This window comes from Cynocephalus volans, chromosome 2 (assembly GCF_027409185.1).
Source record: "Cynocephalus volans isolate mCynVol1 chromosome 2, mCynVol1.pri, whole genome shotgun sequence".
Taxonomy (NCBI): Eukaryota; Metazoa; Chordata; class Mammalia; order Dermoptera; family Cynocephalidae; genus Cynocephalus; species Cynocephalus volans.
Genome location: NC_084461.1, coordinates 184,089,210 through 184,105,316, shown reverse-complemented (window position 1 = coordinate 184,105,316; position 16,107 = coordinate 184,089,210). Strand labels below are relative to the sequence as shown.

Sequence of the window (16,107 nt, the reverse complement as noted above, 5' to 3'; positions counted from 1 at the left end):
GGAATGTGGCCTATCGCTGGTTGACAAATCTGAAATGGAATGTCTCCAAATGAATGTCTCCAAATGGCAATGCCTCCCGTTCCGCCCTCCCGAGGACCACACCAACAACCAGCTACCAAGCACAAGTTCTTGCTCCCATTTCTTGGAGGGGTGGGGGTGGGGCCTTCAGGCCGCTATCTTCGCCATCTGCTGTTCTAACTTGGAAATACGCTCGTCTTGATTGCAGATTGTGTCTTTTATAGATTTGATCTCTTTTAAAATCTCATCCAACTTGGCTTCATTTTGCACACTAGCTGTGTCTGTGATTTTCTTGGAGACACTGATCAGGTCACACTTCTTGTTTGCAGTGGGCTTGTTATCCAGAATGTTCTTCTTGACCACCTTGAGATCCCTGTTTTTGCCTGGAATGTACCCATGCTTCAAGGAGATGAGGATGGGATCTGCATTCTTCCCCTCAAACCACTCTTCTGCCTCCAGTGCAGCTTCTGGCCCCGCTGTGTCAGGATACAGGTCATCATGGAAAAGGTCAGACTTCCTGGGTACAGTCATGATAATAGGCTCACACTTTCTCTCATGAAGTTTGAAGAACCTGGCAATCTCACATTTGTTAACATCAAGTCCTCTCTTGGGCATGTAACCCATCCCTCTCTGAGGCTCCTTGCTGCTGAATGTGTTGAGGTAGTGGACATACGGGGATTCATCCGTGATCTCAAAATAGCGGATACTGCTGTCACCCTTTCCACATAAGTAAATGATACTGGTGTCGGGGTCATAGAAGGGCAGCAGCACCCCATTGCTGATATCCATTTCATGAAGAGCAATCGGTTCCTGCATGTTTTTCGGGTTCCAGAGGGCCAGCTGCCACTCGCTCATGTGGCTGAACCCAGTGGTGAAGACATTGCCATCAGCCAGGAAGATGGCTCTCATGGGTCTTGCTCCTTCATGTCCTTTCTCCTTCTCAGCAACAATCTCTTGTTTCCTGGGATCGATGACTCTCACTTTCTTGTCTTTGGAAGCTGTGCAGATCAGGCTGCCATTCCGGTTCCAGCTCACATTGTAAATCATGTCTGAATGCATATCATCCAAGTTTATAAGAGCTTCCCCGGTCCCCACGTTCCAGATGATGATGGCATTATCACAGCTTGTGCTAAGAAGCACGTTGCGGGCTGTCGGATGCCAGGCCACAATGCCAACTCTCTTTGAGTGGCCTTCTAAAACCACCACAGGTTCAGTGAGAGAAAGGGTGAGTCCATTTTCTGGGATCTGCCATACCATAACCGTACAGTCCTCTGAACCGCTGGCAATGACTTGATCGTTATGTGGGCACCAATCTATGTCCAGCACTGGTCCTGTGTGGCCACATACCGTAGGGTAGGATTTGTCAATTCGACCAGTCTTATGCAAAGGCAGCACGAGGAATGCTCCTCCCCCACTCGCTTCTATGATTATGGCAACAAATCTGGGATCGACAGCACAAAAGGAACTATCCCAGGTCACACGAGAAACCCGGATGTCATCATAGCACTGGTCATTTTTCACTGCTTGTCCAAATACATGCCGAAACTTGCTTTGTCGTACCACTCGCCTCATCGTGTCCGCCCGTCGACGCCGCACAACCTTGCCCCGACTTCCAGAAGCCCCGCCCAGCTAAAACTTGATGTTTTAGATAAATTTTACCACTCTGGATACTCATCTCTGCTCCCAGGTTTTTGTGTTGGTTTCTCGTTAGTTCGTTCAATGACTTGACTGGGGAATTTTATTAAAGTCAATTTCTTTCTGGTGTGAATCTCTGATATTACTTTTCAGAGGGCATATCCTCGGGCATGCTCACAGTTACCCTGGTGTGACAGTGGTTTTAGTAGGGCTCTCCTTCACTGTCTCCTACCTGACATCTCTGTTAAGCTGTCTGCTTCTGCTGGTATCACCCCAAGATGTTAGGCTCCACTAATTTCCAGTTTATCACTCTGTTTTTCCAACAATGTCCTGGGGTATAAATTGCTGCACATCCTGATCTTTAAATTCAGGCCCCTTTGAGGGGTAGTTTTTTGAGGCCAATCTTTGTGACCCCAGGAGGGCTCTTTACCTGATTCTTTCTGGGAAAGTGACCTATGGTTTATCTTGTTGCTCTCCTGGAGCTACCAACCCCTTTTAATTGCTAACCACAAAAATCTCCATTGTTTTTGAGAATGTTTTTAGGTTTGAACTTCCTCATGTTCTGTTGCAAACAGAGTTAGTTCCTTTGGGGAGAGCACTTGGGAGGTCTTTGATGTTATGACCTGCCTCCCTTCTTCGTAAAATCTCTGAGACACCTTTCTAGAGCTGGTGGGAAGTACAGTGGTCAAGTTCTCTCCGGGTGACAGCTTCCAAAAAATGGAAAGAGGAGCCATTTTCCCAAACTCATTCTATGAGGCCAGCATTACCTTGATACTACAACCAGACAAAAATACAACAACAACAACAACAACAACAACAAAAAAGAGAAAACTACAGGCCATTATCTCTGATAAACACAGATGCAAAAATCCTCAACAAAATATTAGCAATCAGAATACAGCAACACATCAAAAAAATTATACACCATGATCAAGTGGGATTCATCCCAGGGATGCAAGGATGGTTCAACATATGAAAGTCAATAAATGTGATACACCACATCAAAAAAATGAAGGACAAAAACCATATGACGATCTCAATAAATGTAGAAAAAGTGTTTGACAAAATTCAACATCACTTCATGATAAAGACTCAGAAAATTAGGTATAGAAGGAAATTATTTCAACACAGTAAAAGCCATATATGACAAACCAATTGCCAATATCATCCTGAACAGGAACAAGGATGCCCACTCTCACCACTCCCATTTAACATAATATTGGAAGTACTAGCCAGAGCAATCAGGCAAGAGAAGGAAAGAAAGGGCATCCAAATTGGAAAAGATGGAAGTCAAACTGTTCTTATTTGCAGATGACATGATCTTATGTAGAGAGAAACCCAAAGACTTTACCAAAATCTCTTAGAGCTGATTAACAATTTTAGTAGTATTGCAGGATTCAAAATCCCACTCCAAAATCAGTAGTGTTTTTATACTCCAATAACAAATTAGCAGAAAAAGAAATCAAGAAAGCAAGCCCGTTTGCAGTAGTTGCAAAAACAAAACAAAACAAAACAAAACCTAGGAATCAATTTAATCAAAGAGGTGAAGATCTCTACAATGAGAACTAGAAAACACTGCTGAGAAAAATGAAAGAGAACGCAAAAATGGTGGAAAGATATACCATGATCTTGGGTTGGAAGAATTAACATTGTGAATATGTCTATACTACCCAAAGTGGTCTACAGATTCAATGCAATACCCACCAAAATACCAATGACGTTCTTCACAGAAATAGAAAAACAATCCTAACATTCATATGGAACAACAAACGACTCTGAATAGCCAAAGCAATCCTGAGCAATTAATCGATCAATCATAAAGATAAAGCTGGAGACATAACACTATCTGACTTCAAGTTATATTATAAAGTTATTATAGCCAAAACAGCATGATAAAAACAGACACTTGGACCAATGGAATGGAATAGAAAACCCAGGGATCAACCCACGTACTTACAGCCAACTGATCTTTGACAAAGGCACCAAGAACATACATTGGGGAAAAGACTGCCTCTTCAGTAAATGGCACTGAGAAAATTGGACATCCATATGCAGAAGAATGAAATGACCTGTACCTCTCACCATATTCCAAAATCAATTTAAATTTGATTTAAAATGAATTTAAATTCAAAATGAATTTAAGGCTTAAATAAAAAACATGAAACCACAAAATTACTAAAAGAAAACATAGAGGGACCACACCAGGAAGTAGGACTGGGCAAAGACTTTCTGAATAAGACCCCAAAAGCACAAGCAACAAAAGGAAAAAATTAACAAATGGGATTATATCAAACTAAAAAGCTTCTGCACAGCAAGGGAAACAATCAACAGAGTGGAAAAGCAAACTGTGGAATGGGAGAAAATATTTGCAAACTATATATCTGAAAAGGGATTAATATCCAGAATATATAAGGAACTCAAAAAACTACACAGTAATAAAAACAAATAACCCAATTGAAAAATGGGCAATGGAGATGAATAGACATTTTTCAAAGGAAGACTACAAATGGCCAACAGCTACATGAAAAAATGCTTAACATCACTAATCATCAGAAATGCAAATTACAACCACCTTGAGATATCATCTTACCCCAGTTAGATTGGCCATTATTAAAAAGATGGAGAATAACTAATGCTGGTGAGGATGTGGGGAAAAGGGAATTCTTCTACACCATTGTTGGGACTGTAAAGTAGTACAGTCATTATGGAAAACAGTATGGAGGTTTCTCAAACAACTACAGATAGAACCACCATATTATCCAGCAATCCCACTACTGGGTATATATCCAAAGGATGGAAATCATCATGTCGAAGGGACACCTGCACTCCCATGTTCATCACAGCTCTATTTACAATAGCTAAAATATGGAATCAACCTAAATGTCCATAGAAAGACGACTGGATACAGAAAAAGTGGTATATATACACAGTGGAATACTACTCAGCCATAAAAAAAGGAAGAAATTCTGCCAGTTACAGACACATGGATGAGCTTGGAGAAAATTATGTTAAGTGAAATAAGCCAGACACAGAAAGAGAAATACCACATGTCCTCACTCTTAACTGGGTGCTAAGAAAGATGGAAGGAAGGAAAGAAGGAAGGAAAGAAAGAAAGAATGAAGAAAAAGAAAGAAAGAAAGAAAAAAGAAGGAAAAGACCACAATAATATGTTGAACTTTCAGAAGGAGAAATCCTATGCCATTGTGCTCCAATGGTGGGTGCATATATATTTATGATTGTCATGTCTTCTTGCTAGGTAGATCCCTTTATCATTGTATAGTGGCCTTCTTTGTCTCTTTTTATAGTTTTTGGTGTAAAGTCTATTTTATCTGATAGAAGAATAGTTACTCCTGCTCATTTTTTATTTCCATTTGTGTGGTATATCTTTTTCTATCCCTTTACTCTTCGTGTGTGTCTTTGCAGGTGAGGTGAGTCTCTCGTTGACAGCATATCGTTGGGTCTAGCTTTTTAATCCAATCTGCCAGTCTGTGTCTTTTGAATGGGGAATTTAATCCATCTACATTTGGGGTTGTTATTGAAAGATGTTGTCTTACTTCTGGCAGTTTATCGATTATCATTTGGATGTTTTAAAATATCTTTTGTTTCTTTCTTTCCCTTTATTGTTTGTCTTTGTTATTTGTTGGTTTTTGGAGATGGTAAGATACAATTTCTTTCTCTTTCTCATTTGCATTTGTGTTCTACCAGTGGGTTTTGTTCTTTGTTGTGTATTCATAGTAGTGATTATCATTTTTTGGATTCCAGATGTAGGATTCCTTCTAGGATTTCTTGTAGGGCTGTTCATGTGGTGGTGAATGCTCTTAGTTTTTTTTTTTTTTTTTTTTAATCTTGGAAATGCACTATTTCTCTTTAATTTCTGAAGGATAGCTTTGCTGTATTCTTGGCTGGCAGTTTTTTCCTCTTGGAATTTTGAGTATATCACCTCATTCTCTTCTGGCCTGGAGAGTTTCTGCTGAGAGGTCTGCTGTTAGTCTGATGGGGAGTCCCTTATGACTTTGACACTATTGCTGTTTTTAGGATTCTCTCTTTGTCTTTGAGTTTGCTGGTTTGACCATAATGTGCATTGGAGAGGACCTTTTTTGATGGAATCTCTTTGGGGATCTTTGAGCCTCCCAAATCTGAAGGTCTGTGTCTCTCCTTATACCTGGGAAGTTTGCCACTATTATTTCATTGAATATGTTCTCAATGCCTTTTCCTTTCTCCTCCCCTTCAGGAATACTCATGATTTTGATGTTTATGCACTTGAGGTTGTCTGTTCTCTTTTAGATTTTCTCGAGTTAAAAATTTTTTTTTCTTTTTTTAGTCTGCCTGAATTATCAAAGACACTGTCTTGATGATTAGAAATTCTTTCTTCTGCTTGCTCTGTCCTGCTGCTTAAGCTCTTGGTTGTGTTTTTTATTTTGTTGAATATTTCATTCAGTTCCATGAGTTCTGCTACATTCTTTTTTAAGTATTAGTCTCTTTGTAAATTTCCTCCTTCATATCCAGGATAGTTTTGCTCAGTTCATTGTGTTGTCTAACTGCATCTTCTTGTATCTCATTGCGTTTCCTTAAGATATTTTCTCAGAATTCCTTTTCAGTCATTTCAAGGGTTTCCTGCTCTGTGGGGCCTAGTACTTGAGAGTTACTGTATTCCTTTGGTGGATTCATATTTTCTTTTCTCTCTATTTTTATTATCTCTATGTTGATGTCTGATCATCTGGTAGAGCAGTTGCTTCTTCTATTACTCTCCTTCCCCAGTCTCTGTTGGTGAATCTCCTTGTGTCAATGCAGCAAGTGGTTGGTGGTCTACCTGCACAGTGGCAGTAGCTGCTGTGGCTGCTGCTGTGGTAGCATGCCTCCCTTGCAGCAGTAGTGGTTGTGGCAGTGGTCTTGTCAGGCTTCCCATGTGTTAGTGGTGGCATCAGCGGTGGCAGGCTGCTCGCATTATGATGGTGGCTGCCTGGTGGCATCAGTGGTAGTGTCGAGTGCAGCAGTGGTGGTTGCAGCAGTCTCCCGCTTGGCTGGTGTGTTTACAGTGGCAGCCCATGTAGCTATGGTGTCTGCAGCAGCAGTGGGGTTACCTCGTGGAGGTGGCAGCAGTGACAGTGGCTGCAACTGCCTCTGTCATGTCTGCAGTGTCTTTGGCAGCAGCAGAGTTACTTTGTGGGGGCAGCAGTGACACCAGTGGCTACAACTGCCTCCCTCACACCTGCAGTGTCCTTGATGGCAGTGGGGTTAACTTGTGGCAGCAGCAATGGTGGCAGTGGCTACAGCCTCCTCCTTCATGTCTGTGGAGTGTGCAGCTACAGCAACAGGCTACCTGCAGGACTGCTGCCGTGCGGGGAGCTATTCTGCAATGGCAATGGTTCTAGGACTGGTCAACGGCCCTGGTGACTGCAGCAGCAGTAGTGATGGGCCTGCTTTGATCTTCTGTGGGAGGAATGCACCTTGGGAGCCTCTCAGCAAAAGTTTTTAATAAGTAATGGAGAGCGTGATATTAGTGAGCCTGAGATATTGACCTCAAAGAGTGATATATCAGAGAGAAAAAAACACTTTCCTTCCTTTCTGCTGGCATTGTATGATATATATCAGGTTGACCTGATCATACAATGGTAGCCTTGAGACAAATACGTACCCAAGGCTTACTCTGTGTGGACAGAAAGTTACTTAAAACTGTGTACTTAGCTATCAATATTGGCAAACTCGTATATTTTACAAAATATCTGGATTTCCTATTTCTTTTAAAAAGTCAGAAGATCTCTAAACATAGTCCTGGCATTCCCACGTGGCAGCGGTGGGCTCAGCTGAGTAGCAGATGTCCCCTTTGATCAGGGCTTGGGGTATGCTCCCTGGAGTTTGCCACAACCCCAAGCATCCCCGGCATTCACAGCAGACCTGCCTTTCTCATTTATGTCACCTCACTGATCCCTGTAGGGATTTGGTTGTTGAGTCAACTCCCACCACACCTCCTAAAAGCACCATCCCATGCCAGTTGTGCTGAAAAATATAGGTTAATTACAAGTGTAAACTGAATTCTATTATAAATATATTAGGTAAGATTAGCTGTATTAGGTAAGACATATTAGAATGATTATATTAACCTTAACCTATATCCAGGTTTTCACAAAATAGAGTCATTTAAAGTAATAACCACTCTAATTTCACCATGGGGGCCACTTCTCAGGCTGCCCAGAACCAGAATTTTTATGGCCAGGATCCAGCCAGCCCTTCCTATGCTGGAAAGGACTCAATATTGATCCAGGGGTGGGTTCTGCTGAGTCTGTTTGTGCCACTGAGGTGCTGCCCATGTATCACTTCCCTCCATGCTCACTTAGCTGGGCTTGGTTCTGATTTTCTGGGTCTCTCTGGAAATCTCTACTGTGAGCGCAAGTTCAGGCATCCAGCCTTCTTTGGCAGCAGTGAGCAAATCCTGCCTTTGCCAGGTCTTTTCAGCTCAGGCCTTTCTTTTTTCCTCTTTCTGCATTCTGTTTCTGGAGCAGGTGTGGGGGTGGGGGGAGGCCACCATCAATGTGTATTTACTTTTTCCTTTTCCCTAAGTCTCAGAGATAAAAACTCTTAGCTACTGATTTTTGCCCCTTGAGTTCACAATTCACAGTATTCTTTTACAGAAATTTCTTAAGAATTTTCATAAGTAGTTTCAAAACAAGTTTGGAAAACACAAATCCTACATATCTTTCTTCTTCTCCTGAGAATATGGCTATCCTGGCACAATATTTTTCTTTTGTGTGACTAATTTATGCAAACCCGAAACACCGAAGCTGTGCACCAGCATCTGTGCCAATGACACCTAATTAACAGTGCTTCTCTCCAGCAAGTTCAGTGTGTGCAGTTAGAACTGAAGCAGGAAGCTGGGTAGCTCCATATGCTGGGCTTTCATAGGATAAACAACTCTCAGTCCCTTCTGGGGCACCATTTGATGAATACGAAGTGCTTAGATCTTTTCCAAAACTTACAAGTGTTGGTGGTGCTTTTTAAATCTCCCTATAATCATGGGATAAAATGATGAAATAAAAACATCCTACAGATAAGCATATGCTAAACCTTATACCAAATCAAAATCTTGGGCCTAGGTTGCTGGTATTGTTTTGATAAAGGACTACATTTTGGTAATGCTTGTCTGTAAAGTGGAATCACGTCTTATTGAATGTGATTTGGACAGGGCTTTTTCTCCTGGGGAAAATAACCAAAATGTTTTGTTTTTTCGATAGGGGAGGCCCAGCAAGCAGATTCCAGAGACTGTCTGTGCTCTGCACTCGTGCCATCTAATGTAGGGGGTGACATAAGGTGGGTGGGTGAAGCAGTGAGTCCTGGGCACCTGGAATTAAGGTGAGCAGCAACCTCTTCTAGTAGTTCGGGTGGACTGAAGGCAGCCAGTGTGGCCTGGGCATCTGTAAGTGCCATGCAAACCTTATTCTACCAGTTGCTGGATTTGGCAATATTGTGCACATGAGCCTGTCTCCTCCACTTGGCTGGGCATCTTTTAGGGCATGGGCTCTCTGATTTGCTCTGCATCCTCAGAGTCCTGGCCAGAGACCACCACATAACATTGCTGTCCTGAGCTGGGAAAGAGATTTAATCTCAGATTTGCTGTGAAGTCTCTGTGCCTTTATGGTGGGGACTTGTCCTCTTTGGGATCCATTCCTACAGTGAAGGCACACATCAGACCTTCTCTGAGGTCTCTTTCAGTACCAAGACTTTAAGATTCAATAATTAAGGTACAATGTTTAGGGTGAGATGGGAAGGAAAAGAAACACAGTGGTCTCCATTCTGCCCACACTGGCCCCGAGGTCCATACTTGCTGGAGGTTTGGATAGTCAGTCAGTTATAGGCGGAGTGCTGGGAAAACTGCCATGCAGACATGAAGAAATGGTGCATCCCAGCCATGGTCCAACCATGGAGGCCAGACTCACTTGCATAAAATATTGATGAAAAACCAAAATGTAGCTGAGTACAAGGCATCATAATCAGACCCTGAAAGGCTGAGTTAGGGAACTGTCCTTGGGGTGGGGGCTGAGAGTGACTTTCAGTGCTGGGGAGGGGTGACCTGCCGGTTGCTTGTTGTATGATCCTGGGCAGATCACTTCATCTCTCTCATTTACTCTGCACAGGTCTTGCATGTCTACAAGATTCCAGGCCCTGTGCCATTATCCTGGGCTGCAGAAAATCAAATCAGGCAACATACTTGTCCTCAAAGGACTTGCATTACAATCCAGAAGGGGCAGAGAAGTGCTAATGTAGTAGGTCTTAGTGTGAGAAAATACAAAGGTGGATGGAGGTTCTTTTAGACAGAGTCCACACATTGACTTATTCTTCTAGAGCTCTTTATGAGAATTATTTGACTTTGCATATTCATTTTAAAAATAATCTTTAAAAACATATCAGCATCCCGTACCATTGATAGTAGACCTAAACATTGCTACTCGATTTTGGTTACTATGTTTGCACTTATGTTCACGATCATGCGTTGTTTATTTAGTCCTTCATGTTTTTAGCCATATCTAGCCCAAACAATGTTTTCCAAAGTTACTTAGAGCAGCACCTTTCTCCCCAACTCCTTCAGTGAGGTTATGATGTACAGTTGTAATAGAGTTAGCTTCATTTTCCATATCCTGTATTCCATTTATATCCCCCCAACATCTTGATTAATGTTTTGGTTAATTTGTACACAGTAAAACTCACTTTTGTGGCACAGTTCTATGCGTTTTGGTGCATAGTCATGTATCCGCCATCACAATAGTCTACAGAACAGTTCTGTCACCCCCAAAATTCCCTCATGCTGTCCCTTTGCAGTTAACTTCACCCTCACCTCTGTCAACCATTGATTCATTGTGTGTTCCTATAGTTTTATTTGTAGTATGGCAAATAAATGGAATCATATAATATGTAGCCTTTTGGACCTGGCTTCTTTCACTTAGAAGAATGCATTTAAGGTTAATCCATGTTATTGCATGACTGGTTCCTTTTTATTGCTTTATAGTATTCCATTGTATGGATTTGCCACAGTTTATCCATTTGCCTGCTGAAGAACATCTAAGTTGTTTCCAATTTTTGACAATTATGAATACATCTGCTGTAAACAGTCACATGGTGATTTTTGTGTGAATATGTTTTCAGTTCACATGGATAAATATATAGGAATGGGCCTCAGTTTCCTCAACAATAATATAGGGATATAACTCCTAATGCACAGAGTATTTGGAGAATTTAATGGATATAATTCTATATAAAATTTTGAAAATGATGTAGGGTACATAGTAAGCACTTAGTACATGATAGCATTTATTATTCCTTTTGGTATTTATTATTTGGTAGAATAATTATTGAGTACTTACTGTACCTCAGACAGTGCACTTTGCTAAACTTGGTAATACATATTAAGTATTTGAATCAGATGATGATTGAATGTCAAAGTTTTTTTTCTTTACATAGTTTTGATTCTTTTTGCCCATTTTAATATGTAATTTCAGCACTTTTTTTGAATTTGTGAGAAATATGCTATCTGATTCTGTAGTGTTTTTTCCTTTTAACATAGCAGCACATTTCTCGCACTGGGGGAGGGGTCATGAGGGAAGCCTTCTAATGCACAGTCAGCTCCCATCAGTGCAGACAGATAGGGCAACAGTGTGGCAAACAGAATGGCTGATATGCAGACCAAATTCTTGCCTATTTCCTAAATGTAAAATGCAGTAAATGATTTATCTTATAATATCCCCAAAGAAAACATATTTACATCTGGAGAGCCCCTTTTTGTCTCTTTTATTCTAGAGTAACGTAGTTGCAAAAGTGTAATTTGACAGTAAAAATATTAACCTCTAAACACAGCTTTCCCAGGATGCCATTCACAAGCCATCTCACACACGTTCACAGATTAACATGACACAAATTGTCTGTTTTCAATCTCGATGTTCCTGTCCTCAGCTCTTCTCATATTAGGATTGATAGCATTTGATTTTCAATGTTCCTCTTGAGACTCAGAGAGCCCTGAAGGTATCATTTAGGTGAATGATGAGGATCTGACTCTGATCTTTACCTTGCCATATCTTCCTGTCACCTCTCAACACTTCTCCCCCAACACACATGTACTAACTCAGTGACCTCATATACAGGGATCTCAATTCCTAGTCAAAAGGCTGTATTGACCACTGGGAATCCAAAGTCTTACATTTATCAGCTTTGTGATACCATATTTTCTTCGTTTCATCTCCTGATCTGTCTTCTTTCTGGTCTGTGTTTCTTCTCCTAGTCTGTTTCTTCTTATAGTATAAGAAATGACTTTCATTTTTCTTAATGCCATTAACATGAAAACCTCATCTAAGTCACCTCTTCTTACTTACCCAGACACACACTACTCATGGTGCACAGGAATGAGTGGGCACCAGAGAAGACAGTTGTGACATAGTCACACATTCAGTATCTATTTATCAAACACCTTTCATATGCACTGTTCTAGGAACAGACACAGCAGTGAAGAGACAGGTCTGTGTCTTTAAGCAGATCATCTTCAGGTGGAGAACAGAGATAAGAAAAAACCAGCAGCTTTACAAGAGGGATCATTATTGTGAAGCAAACTATATAGTATAACAGAGCAATCTGGTACAATTAATATAGTGTAAGTCACATGGTGTAAGCAATATGAAAGGTTTAAGTAATGCAATATAAGTCATATAGCGATATTGTAAATATAGGGCATATAGTAGCACACAGAAAATTAGAAGAAAATGGTATAATATAGACAGAGAGTAAGCAGATGAGGTGGTGCTAAATTTAAATTAGAAATGTCTCAAGGAATGCCTTCTAAGGAGTGACATTTGAGCTGACATCTTATATAATTTATGATGATTTTGGTGGCGAGTAACAAAAAAAACATGGATCAAAATGGCCTTAACAAAAACAAGGACATCACCTGATAAGAAGTTGCAAGTCAGGCGGTTCCAGGTGGGCTGGTCCAACAGCCCCTCCAGGTCATCAAGGGCCCAGGCTCCTTCTGTCTTTCTGTCCTCCTGAGCTCACGGTGTCATCCTGGCTGTCCACCAGCTCCCTCAGCCTCTTGGATTCCTGTGGCAGTTCCAGCTGTCATTTCCCACATGACCTGACATCCGGTGGGAGGATGCGATGTCACTTCTGGTGCCTCTCTTTGATCAAGGAGGCCTTTCCAAGAATCCCTGGCAGACTTCTCACATCTCACTGGGCAGAATCAGTCACCCTTCCCTAAACCAATCATTGGCAAGGTAAATGGTGTTCTAATAACTGGGTTGCGAGGCCCCTGGCTGATGGAGGGTAGTGGATTTTCTGAAGAAAACCTTATTAGTGTTAGAAAAGGGGAAGGTGTATGTGTGTGTTCGGCGTAAGAGCTGGTGCATGGTTGAATGGCCAATAGGAAACCAGCCATGAATGCCTCATATCATAGTCCTGGGAAGATGGTGGGAGGGCCTTGGAATGGGACCAAACTCAAGGGAGAGATGAAGGCCCATGAGGAGGGGCCTGTGTGGGGCAAGAAGGCTGTGCAAGGAGAGGCCAGCGAAGGGACAGGTCCAGATCATCAGGGCCTGCTAAGCCTCTGTTACTAGGAGTTTGGATTGTATCCTGTGTGCTGTGGGAAGTCCCTGGAGAAGGCTGAGATGCGCAGGCAGAGGAGCAAGAAAAACTCAGAAATTCAGTTAGGTGCTGGCTCGCACTGTTAGACACATGCAAAACCCTGGGAATGTGGCACCCCTGGCTCGCACTGTTAGACACATGCAAAACCCTGGGAATGTGGCACCCCCTTTCTCTATGTCAGATTCAGTATAGGTAAAAGGAGGATCATAACAACGTAACCTCACAGAGTTATGGTGGAGCCTAATGCATCCAGAGGTGGGAAAGACTGCAGCAGTGAGGTCCTGTACAAGTATGAGGTATCTGCTACAGTCAGTTCTCACTATTTGAGGTAGTTATAAAGCCGCTGGGAACACTGAATTAGCAAGTACTGAACCATTGCTTCTAGGAATATATATATACTTCCATGAACCTTTTGAAGACCCCTCATATATATACACCCACACATCTTTCATACACTCTAGCCTTAAATCCTAAAAACAACTCATCCCTGTTAGATTTTATTTTCTTTATTTTGCAAAAGAGAAACCAAAGTTTAAAAGTGTTAAGTGACTTGTCTGAGGCAGCCCCACTAACAGGTGCCAGAATAAGGATTCAAACCTGGTCCAACTGGCCCCAGAGCTGGAGCTTCCTGCATTGCACACTGCTCCACCCTGTGCATGCTCTGGTCTTCTCTGTGTGACAGCTGAGAAGGGAAGGCAGAGCTTCACATTATTCTACCTCAACTGGGGATGTGCGTGTGGGGCAGACCATTCAAAGTTTTCTCCACTCAGTGCATTTCTACCAATGACCACGAAAGTGCTCTGAGTGTTCATTTTGGGGTTACAAGTAACTTTTTGGGAGTTAGTAAGTTCACAAATAGGGAATCCACAAGTAATGAAGGTTAACTGTAATTGGTGAGTCCATGGAGTGAGGCACTCTGGTTTCTGTAAAATTAATATATCCCCTATACATCATCATGCACCTTGGGTCTTAGTACTCAACATGATTAGCCTTATTTAAGCCGTTTTAATGGGATTCCTTAAGGATAGGGGACATACACTTTTTTTAAGGGTATGCATTTCCTAGGAGAAAGAACTCAAATGATAGGCAACATACAGAATTGCTAAGGCCTCTCACTTTGTTATGTTTTGAATTTACTTGTTTCTCATGTGGGCTGTACATCAGTTTCTGAAAGATGGGGCAAGTTTAAGTCTGCATGTGCTTTGAAAGGATGCAGAGAGTTACTGTGTTATGATTTTGTTTCTCATGCCGGAAAGAGCCTCACAGTTTCCAAAACTGATATATTCCTGACAGTGGGATGCGATTCAGAGTGATTTGAAGAGAGATTAAGGGAAGGTGGGTAGCAGTAGACAAGGAAGAACCAGTTTTCCATGAATGCAGGAGAGTTGAGGTCTGTGCTATAGGAGGTAGGATCAGGAATGTCCTAGCAATAGGTGATGACCACCTGAGCCAGGGAGAAGGTGAGGGCAGAACTCTCTAATGCAACATTCTCATTAGTAGGGAACCTCATTCTCTGGAGGTTCATGAAGGGATGGCAGTCAGGCTCAGCAGTATGTCAGCATTATGGGATTTAAAATAAGAACATGATCCTTAATTCCACTTTTTGCTCTAAATGGAATCTTGTTCTGATTGTCCTCTTTCCAATCTTGGGCACAATAATGCAGATTTAGGACCCTAAAACATGACCTAGAAGATAGCTGATTTATTTGAGTCATCGTTTTTCTTCTCCCCTTTTAAAAAGTAAAGCAAAGAGAGGGATGGGAGAAGTGGATTCTTGTTCCTAAAATTTGAAAATGTTAAAGAAATGTCCTTTACAGCTGCAACTGGAATTTTGGGGATGAGAGACACATTAACTATCATTGTCTACCACCATCTTAGGGCAGATTTGCTGCTCAGGGCAATAGATAGAACCTGGAGAGATAAGGACTCGGGACTTCTAAGTTCTGACAGATAGGAAAGGGGCTCCACAAAAGAATTTAGCCAGACTCAGAGTTATTCTTCAGCAATCCCTGTTCATTGCTTTGTGGATCAGAGTTACTGAGTCAAAATTGCTGTGATTTCTGCAGTTCCAATTAGTATAATAAATATAATATAATAAATAGCCCTGGGCTATTTATACTTAAAGATTCCTAAAGACATTATTGACATTTTGAAGTGGAAGTGACAGGGATCCATCTCTGTGACTAGGGATGCAGGGCAAGTTTCAATGGCCCCATTAGTTATTTTCCTCTTGGCTTTTGACTTCAAGCTACAGTGAACTACTGAGTCAAAAACAGAGCTGTTGGATGGTGAAAGGCTCATTTTTTTTTTTCATGGGCACACATTCATATTAGTGCCATTTTGAGGCCAGTGGGGGGAGGTGATCATTTGTCTCAAACAACTTGGAGGCTTGCTCTTTGAGTTTGGAAGTTGGCACTTTTGACCTTGTTCTTGAGCCATTCACCTGACTATGTCAAGCAGGCGGTGGGGCAGATGTCCCTGTGGCTCAGAAGGGAGGCCTGAGCTGTAGGCATAAATTCACGTGAGGAAGAGAAGTGTCAAGAATAAGTCCATGTCCGTGTCTTGCAAATTTGGAGGCATGGTGGTGCTACTGGTTGAGGTGGGGATGCTGTACCCAGGCAGTATGAATGGGAAGGTCACACACCACTTATTATATTGTGTCTTCTGCACCAGAATTGGTTTTGTTGCCTACTTCCCCTCCCTACCTAGACATATAAATACATTTTCCTGATGGTCTGGGAGAGAAAGTCAGCAACATTTTATGTGCTTATCCTGAAGATGTAAAGTGAAATGGGTGCTTAAATTGTCTAATATTAACCTGCTAATGCTAGCTCATTA

General features: G+C 41.7%; 2 protein-coding genes across 2 annotated transcripts in view; one reads left to right on the top strand and one right to left on the bottom strand.

The window, feature by feature from the left end:
• LOC134370719 (transmembrane protein 132B) overlaps nt 1-16,107 on the top strand; it is a 314,265-nt gene that overhangs the window by 285,944 nt on the left and 12,214 nt on the right. The gene's annotated exons all lie outside the window — the stretch shown is intronic.
• On the bottom strand, nt 113-1,590 carry LOC134370074 (coronin-1C-like). The gene has a single exon (XM_063087042.1). The coding sequence runs from the start codon at nt 1,588-1,590 to the stop codon at nt 166-168; it is 1,425 nt and encodes a 474-aa protein (XP_062943112.1). The 3' UTR covers nt 113-165.

Coding starts and splice junctions, on each gene's coding strand:
- LOC134370074 (XM_063087042.1), bottom strand. CDS start 1,590: ATGAGGCGAGTGGTACGACAAAGCAAGTTTCGGCATGTATTTGGACAA.